At 39.8% G+C, this 8771-nt stretch overlaps 1 protein-coding gene across 2 annotated transcripts in view; it reads left to right on the forward strand.

The window, feature by feature from the left end:
- mettl16 (methyltransferase 16, N6-methyladenosine) overlaps positions 1–7966 on the forward strand; it is a 35918-nt gene extending 27952 nt beyond the window's left edge. For both annotated transcript variants that reach the window (XM_042487047.2, XM_042487046.2), the window contains exons 9-10: positions 5694–5867; positions 7105–7966. In XM_042487047.2, the coding sequence (XP_042342981.1) occupies positions 5694–5867; positions 7105–7776 (846 nt within the window). In that variant the 3' untranslated portion in view covers positions 7777–7966. The remainder of the gene's footprint in view (positions 1–5693; positions 5868–7104) is intronic.
- The last annotated feature ends 805 nt before the right edge of the window (positions 7967–8771 follow it).

An 8771-nucleotide genomic window follows, 5' to 3' on the forward strand; every position in this document is an offset into this window, starting at 1 on the left:
GGAGTCCATGCGGGGGGGTTTGGGGATGGAAAAAAGGAAATGGGGGTTGGGAGAAGACGGGGGATCAGAGTATGATTTACGATGTTTGCCTGAAGGTGAAATCTGCAGATTTGTTTGTGTGTGAGTGCATGCACGCATGCGTGAACTCGCCATCAAGACGGATGATTGAATGACTGTATGTCTGGAGAGAACAGCTCTTATTGGACTTGTAGGCTTTTACTGTGCCTAGTTTTCAAAATGAGGCCAGGCTTTCATTGTTAGGTTGTCATATTAGTGGGGCGGCATCGCTCAATATCTCATAATAATTATTCATTCTGTGATAAAAGCACCGAATGTGGAAGACATTTTTATGGATATATTAGAAACAAAACTGGATATTGGGCCATCGCAAAATCTGACCTTGGTTGCCGTGGCAACAGTTTTTCAAAATGGCTGCCAGTGGTCGGTTAAACTTTTGGATCCACAAGCAATAATGGACACAATCTAGATCTGAGTAACCCTGAGAAGCAAATATAATACTCACCAACAATTTCATAATTTTTTGAAAAAGAAATTGGTCATTTCACTATATTGTAATTTTATTACATTGTGCCGTGAATCAGTAAAAACTGTTCTATTATTTTGTCAGATGGTGGATACCAGAGCAAATGTGGCACAGTTTATTTTTGTGTTATTTATGTATGCATGCTATTTAGCACCTAATACCAGTAACACCACTGAAGACCAGCCAACTCACCGACTGCTTTATTCTTTCAGTCCTTCTTTCAAATGTCAACTAAGAACTTTTAAATTACTTTTACAGGTTTGTATTGTTGTGTTGAAGTTATTGTGCTTTGTTATGATGCTTAAGTAAATAACAGTGCCAGGAACTGTAGATTAGAGGAGACCACATTTAAGGTAATTTAGCTCTCCAGGGATTTAAGCTTTTATTTTTCTACTTTAGATAATATAACTTGTTACAACAGCTGAGGTCCTACGAGGTAGTTGTAACTGGTTTGATTCAAAAAAGGTGGATTATAAACAATTTTGTGTTTTGTTGTTGTTGTTGTTGTTGTTGTTTTGAAGAATAGGTTAAGCTAATAAAGGCTCAGTTGCCATTTGTTGCTGTTGCGACAGTAAACATGTTTATTTAAAGGATGTGGGCACCAGGCGTGAAAATGACAATTGTGCCCGTCTGACTCTAGGAATGACACTTGCGTTGCGCCGTGTGCCGCCTTGAGCCAAACGTAAGATAGAGCCCATATTGTTATTATTTTGTGATTTTGTCATTGTATTTTGTATTTTTATATTGTTTCATCTAAATTCAGTTGGCAATAAGCACCTAATACCAGTAAAACCGCTGAAGACCAGCCAACTCACTGATCATTTCCCATTTACTCTTCTAGAATAAATATTTCTAAAACGTGTCACCCCCCAAATTAGCTTGCACTCTATGGGTGTGACACTATCATCATTATTATTATTATTGTTGTTGTAATTTTAAGTTCAGTAACATGCTGATAAATATGTAGAATGTTGACATTATTGATGTCAGCATACCATGGTCTTATCATTTCGTTGTATTTTCTTTAATTTATGTGTAATTAATATTTGTGGTGTTGGAAACATGGAAACAGCAGCTTGGGGGTGGCTAAAGTGTATTTTGGAAAATAGTTGCCATGGTCATGAGAACGCTAATCTGCAGTGACCCGATATCCAGATTTCTTCTAAATATATTAAGCTATATTAGTACCAAATTTGGTGCTTTTTCACAAAATGAAAGATAGGTTAGCTATGCCGCCCTACTATATGCATGTGTGTGTGCGTTAGTATTTGTGTGTGTGTGAAGTGAAGAGCATGCAGTGAGGTGAGAGAGTGTAAGTGGGATTAATAATGGAGTGAAAGAGCAGCAGAGTTAGGAGAGGATGTGATTCAGTGGAGAGGTTTCATGTAAAACTACACATATGTTGCTTTTACACTCTTTGTCTGAGTCCATCTTTGTGTCTGTGCATGTTGACTTTGTGTGTGTGTGTTTATATACTAATGTATTAGTGCAAGAATCAGTGTCAAGGATGCTGCGTACAAACAGACAGGTTTGGCTTGATGGATTTTTATTGATTTCCTTTCCTTGTGCAACGAGCTGCAGGGCTCGCAGAGCGTGGAGGAAAGGGGGGGGGTGTAAGAGACGTCTGTGAGAAACAATATGAAATAAAAGAAGCTCTAACAAGCAGCCAGACACGGCAGTGCTCACCAGCAACCCATAATTAAATATGTCCGGCCCTTCTAAACATGCATCCACAAGGGCCATCATTTTAACTAAAAATCAATACATGATCAAGACTGAAAAACCTCTTACTTTGAGTGAAAATGTAGATTTCTCTCACTTAAAATGAAGCAGATGCATGAATGTGCATTTATTTATTTGCCATTTTAGATTCCTCTGTTAAGAGGCACTAGTGAGAAATAAAACAAATATATTGCATTCTATAATTTAAAAGAAGAGGCTTCCGGTGTGCCAAAATGAACGTATAATGAAAAGTTGACCCTCGGATGAGTGCAGCAGTGTGAAGGTCACAGTCTGCTCCTTCCCTCAGCTGTTTGTAGGTCAGTCGGCCATGCTGTCTGCTCTGTCACACTACGGTGCTGCAGCAGACCCCCGCTGTCTCCCCACTTTCAGTCAGCCTGCAGTGACTCGCCAGTGCAGCGGTGATGTATTGGTTGCAGTGGATGTGTAGGGGACGGTCGCTGCAGAGCGTCTGTTGTATTCAGACACGGTTGGGTAATGACCTCCACCGCCATCGCAGCATGACATTAGAGGGGATTAGAGCTAAGGAGCGGCGTTTAACTCGCAGGAGGTTTGGGAGGAGCTCATGTGGTGTGAGCGCCCTCCTGTGGTGTGTAACAAACATCCATCTTCTGTTTAGCTGCAGATACTTATCACAGCTTTAGAAGTATGCTATGCAGGATTTTCCTAAAAAAAAAAAAAAAAAAAACCAATTTTAGACTGCCAGTATTTTCTTTTTATTTTCTGTGTTTGGGACACACTCAGGTGAGGTCAAGGCTTTACTAAAGCTAGTGACCAGGGGCCAGACCGCAAGCAGCATGTGTCGAGAGACACAGCACCAAAAAACATAAATATCAAGAGGAAGAACGATAAAGGAGAATGAATTTGGGGTTGGCTTTTACTTTGACATTCACTGGTGATCCTGCATAGTATAAGGTTAAAGTGAGAGCCTGTAACGAGTACCGATCTTCATCCTTTGCGTAACAACCACCAGTAACATGGATCAACTTTTTTTTTCTTCTTTAAAGATTATTTTTTTGGGCTTTTATGCCTTTAATTGGTAGGACAGCTTAGTGTGAAAGGGGCAGAGAGAGGGGGCGACATGCAGCAAAGGGCCAAGGTCAGACTCGAGCCCACAGCTGCTGCGGCGAGGACACAACTTCTGTACAAGGGCCGTTTCCTCTATCCGCTGAGCCACCAGACACCAACGTGGTTCAACATTTGTAACAGTTCAAGCAGTTGAAACAGAAAATGATTGAAAAAAGAAAACATATAAGTTCACAGTTTACTGCAAAAGCAAGAGGGGATGAGGGGCAACTGCAAGATGAATATATGGTCAGAAAACAGCTGACTGTGTTTTTGATGAAAGATTATAGACATTTACACTATAAATTAGTTATAAAAAACTAATCAGAATGCAGGAAAAATAATTGTTTGATGATCAAATTTTTCTGGCAGAGGACCCCCAAACCTCTTGCTTCATATGTCCCATGCCAGTGTTGAAACAAAACCTACATCCTTGATTTGTAAGCCTTTATAAGGCAGCCGAGAATCAAAAGTGAGAAAACTCACACACGTTGCCATCCAGGTTAGAAACAGGCTAATAATATGACAGGCATAGTCCTCTGATTGTATGATCGAGAAAAGAAAAAAGAAACATACCTAATATCTTAAGTATGTGTGCTATTTTAGCTCTGTGTGTGCACCTCTTTGCCGACATGTTGTGTTGGTTTTAACTCACAAACTTTTATAAGCTGTGGTGGAAATGTGAGATAAAGCCTTTGAGACCCGATAATCTTTGATTTGAGATCAAAGATCATCGGGTATCAGAGGATCTACCAAAAAAAACTTGGTTGCATGTGACATAGTGTGATTGCTCATATATTGGTGTTTTGGTATCAAACAGTTCTGGGGACTCCCTGAGAGGAACTACCCACTGGGGAACTTCCCTGAGAACTACACGCCTGTAAGGCTTTTTTTCTGTTTGCATTTGCGCCGCTAACAGAAACATTGAAGTGACGTACTGTACCCCAGCTGGCTTTTGGTATAGCACTGTCACTTTATATTTGATGAGTCAAATTTGCGTCATATTTCCACCACCACACATGCTCAGTAAAGCCTGGACTTTACTGTTGGTCCATTTGTGCATGTTTTCTTCCTTTTTTTATTTTTTGTTATGAGCAGTTGTTTGTGGGGTTTTTTTGTGTTGTGAGTTGTTTATGAAGCTAACAGTTTTTTTTTTAAAAGGTACTTTACAGTATGCGCAGGTTTACGACATCTGCTCCAATCAACGTACGCTTGCATCACTCATGGTTCCTCTTGTGCCCGGAGAGTACCTACTCTAAAATAGGATCTAAAAAAATGTCCGTTAAAACAGCATTTTAAAAACTGTGATCCTTCCTAGTTCTTGCAGTGTGGATGCAACAAAAATTCTTAAAACTATGACAAAAGTATCTCCTGTCCCAAAATGCCATATATTTCCTGTGGTCTGTTGAACTAAAATCAAACCAAAATATGGTTACCTAACTGACTATAAGTTAATGACTGAGTCTTAGCTGGGACTTGGGGTTTGGTTTGGGCTGCACTATGTATGAATATGGTAAAAGATTTTGGTTTAGGCGCAATAAATTATCTGTTTTAAAATACACAAAAAGCCTATGTCTCGTCAGAGATTTTTTAATTTGCCAAAAAGATCTGTTACAGCTTTTACTGCGCGTCAGCCTTAACTGCCTTCTGTTGGCAGCCCGATTCTGGACGTCGCTATTTTTGGACTACTACGATCACTTACCTCATGTCTAGCCTCTGATGTCGAATGCTAGACTGTGATCTCTCAGTTTCTCCAGACACCATGCCTAAATATACAACTTAAAAACACTGACGAGTGTAACAGCGGAATAAATAACAAAACAGATAAAAGAAAAGAACGTAGAGAGATTAGTTAACAATGAGCAGCAAAAAATATCTTAAGTATGAGATGAATGGAGTGGGAAAACACACAAAACATCAATACAGTACAGTTTGGTAACAACATGAAAGGAGCTGAATATTTTAAGGGAAAAAGACTCCAATCATATCTAATCTTAAGAAATGCTGTTTTCTTTGGCTTGAACAAAAATCCTCTCTATTGTCACTTGTGACTTTTACTATCTGATATATCTAGAACAAATATTTTCTTGCATTTTTCAGATTGTTCTTATCGTTGCAAAATAATGTTGTTAACCATGGTACCACAGTTATCTTTGGTATTGCTGACTTCACCCACTGTCACTCTGTTAGACTCTGTTAGACTCTGTTAGACTGTTAGACTACACCATATCAAGCTGTTTTAATTTGTGTCCATCATATTTTGTTTTACATGTATAGAATACTCTGTTACAGTCCGTTTTTTTTTTCTTTCATTTCCTCCTGATCTCCCTTTCTATTATCTCAGTCTCCTCCCAGTAAGAAGCGTAAACTTGAGAAAACGCGGAAGCCCCTGTCGTTCACACTAACAGAGCCGGGACTGAGGGAGCTGCAGGTCAAAGCCGCAGCTTTAGGCGGTGCTGCCCGCGGCCCTGTGGACAGCATCACTGCTCTGCTGGAGAAAACACTCACTGACCTGCGGGTAAGCTTCAGGGCTGCACGGCCACAGTTAGTGGTTAGTTAAGTTTCACCCTTTCTAAAGTTGTAGACATTACATTGGAGGACATTAATGGTGCTTGATTATTCTCTCTGTTGTACCTAAACGATGATATGTTTTCCTTGCACACAACAGCTCTAATTTGGGGTGCAGTTTTACCCAAAATTCTACAAGGATGAAAAAGAGAATACATTGCATTATAATGTCTGTAGCACGAATCACAGCCTCAGAAGTTACTGTCGGGTTGAGTCAACTCGTCTGATGCTGTCTCATCAGAGACACAAGTTCCCATGGCTGCTTAGATCATTGCAGAGAATAATCTCTGTGGCAGGCTGAAGTTTATAATACATTTTGTTCAGCAACATAGTAAAGATAAACACCACTGTTATGATTTCTAAAGCCAGAAGTAAAAAGCTCACATTTGGCTGTTAGTGGGCTACACCACAATTGCACAACTTCGTGGTCATCATCACCAAGCTGTTAACTATTAACAGTTTAACCCTTTAAAACCTCAGCAAGTGTATTACTAAAACATGGGAAGAAGACAATGAACAACGAAAGAAGAAATGACCTCATTAGCAAGAAATTGGTAAAAATTGCAAGAAAAGTACCTGAAAATTAGTGGGAAAAAATAAAAAGAGAGTTTAAAAAACAACAAGGAAATGATCTGGGAATGTGCTTGAAATATATAATAATTTTGTAACTTTAAATTTTAGATATGTAATAATGGTATTTATAAATATAGTTTTCCCTAGCTTTTTTTTTTTTAATTTAATTCTGTGGAATATTTCTTACAAAGCTGCTGATTTCCTTTTTCCATGTTTTGACAGAAATCACACCAACTTGCTCAAGGTTCAAAGGGTTAAAGTCCCCCAGAGCCTCTGTGGTCTCATGTGGTCCCTCTCAAAAGCTCTAAAATTTACAAGTGGAGTATTTACTGACATTTTATGTTGTAGAACAAAATGTTAAAGTCTCTTAAGCTTGTTTTAACCCCAAACCTTATTTAAGTCTCCTAACCACAATCTAATTCAGAAAAACCCATTGACTCTGAGACGACGGAATCTGAAGTGCACCCATCCTAAGTTATTTCTGCGTTCACGCGACTCGCGCCTTTTTTCCGATCCCATCCATGCAGCAGTAATTTTGTGCAGCTAATGACCACACGCTTACATCTCCAGTGAACATCATCTTTAGTCAGACTGCCTTCTGTGTGGCTCTGCAGGTGCTACACAAACGTGTTCCCTGCAGAAAACAGGAGCAGAGCCTCTTTCTAACAGCTGTGGAGAACACCTGGATCCACGGACGACAGAAGCGACGGGAAGGGATGCGTCAGTTGCGAGAGCTTCCCCGGGCGCCTCAATGTCCTGGCAGTAGCTCTCAGCCCACTGTGGCCACATCTGCTCCCGCCACAACGCCAGCATCTCCAAACCAGTCCACACAAAACATCAGCACTCAGGGTGACGGCGCTCAAAACAAAACCACGTCTGAACAGGAGCTGGCTTTTCAGCAGCAGCCCACAGAGCAGACTGAAAATGGCGCCTCTTCTAAAGAGACAAGCAAAGATGTAACGCACAATCCAACTGCAGAACAGAAAGAGGTCTCAGAGAATGTATCAGGTGAAGACGTAGACATGGAGTCCCCCACCTGTACAGACGCAGGGCAGGAAACAGGCCCGCAGGAAGCACCGGCTGCAGCAAGTGAACCAGCGTCCAAGCGACCCCTGAGCCCCGCAGCAGCCGAACACTTCCTGTTTAAGTGTCTGCTGAACGTGATGCTGGAGGAGGGCGATGTCTTCATTGAGATGCACTGGGTCGAGGGTCAGAGTAAAGACCTGATGAACCAGCTGTGCACGTACCTGAAGAACACCCTTCTAAGGATTGTTGCTAATCCATAAATGATCAGACATGTTATTTTTAGAGGCGATTATTCAGTTCACTGTGGAAGTTTATTCCAGTGGATAATCAGTTAGTTCACATCATCGGATTTTGTTGTTCTCAGTCGGTTTACCTTTTAAGGTAAAACATACTGTATATTGTTTTGTTGAATTTGTCAAAAATATTTGAAATAAATACTCATTTTTATAACTTTTTCTACTCCATGGTGCATCTTTTATACACAGTTAAGCAGTTTTGGTCTATTGTGTTTTTTAGTTATTTTTTTGATTGTGCAGTACATTTAAAGGGCCACAAGATGACAGTGTTCGTATTTCCTCTTTAAGGTCTATGTAGTTATCTTTATTGTTAAGGGGAAACCCTTTATTTGCCTTATTAATTGTTGTCTTTTTGAATGACTTTGGAAGTTAATCCCAGTATTTCTTGACCATTGGCAGTCTTTAATTTACACACAGCCTGCTTAATTTAGGATGTTCCTGAAGTCCCTCAGCCCTTCCTGTTCCTGGAGATCCTTTAGTATTGTGGTCCATTATTATAACTGTTGTAGGCGACATACTTCCTGACTAGTGCTGAGTGAATAACAGGAAAAGATACCTAAATATCCAGGGCCATGTGCATGTATGCACGCATTCATTGTGTGTTGCAAGCAAAAACAAAGACCCTACTTGTATTACATGTCCTTCGGTTATACCAGACCTTTGACGCCACCATCCTATATGTGTGTGAAGTCAATATTATAGCTACTCCTTGGCCATTTTGGGCTTATGTACTAAGAGTAATTACGTAAATAACTTGATTACAGCTGAAATGATAATTGATTTATCTTTTAACTCAATCAAATAAAAATGCCTAAAATGTGCTATTTCTTTTTAACTATTTCAGAGTGTTCTAAATGTAATTTCTTAAGGTATTAGACTTTTGGCTGGACCAAAATAATAAGTAATTTGGAGATGTCCTTTTTGGCTCTAAATTCTGTCACAATCTTTTAACATTTTGT

This window comes from Plectropomus leopardus, chromosome 6, assembly GCF_026936395.1.
Source record: "Plectropomus leopardus strain MGB_pleo_1.0 chromosome 6, ASM2693639v1, whole genome shotgun sequence".
Lineage (NCBI taxonomy): Eukaryota > Metazoa > Chordata > Actinopteri > Perciformes > Serranidae > Plectropomus > Plectropomus leopardus.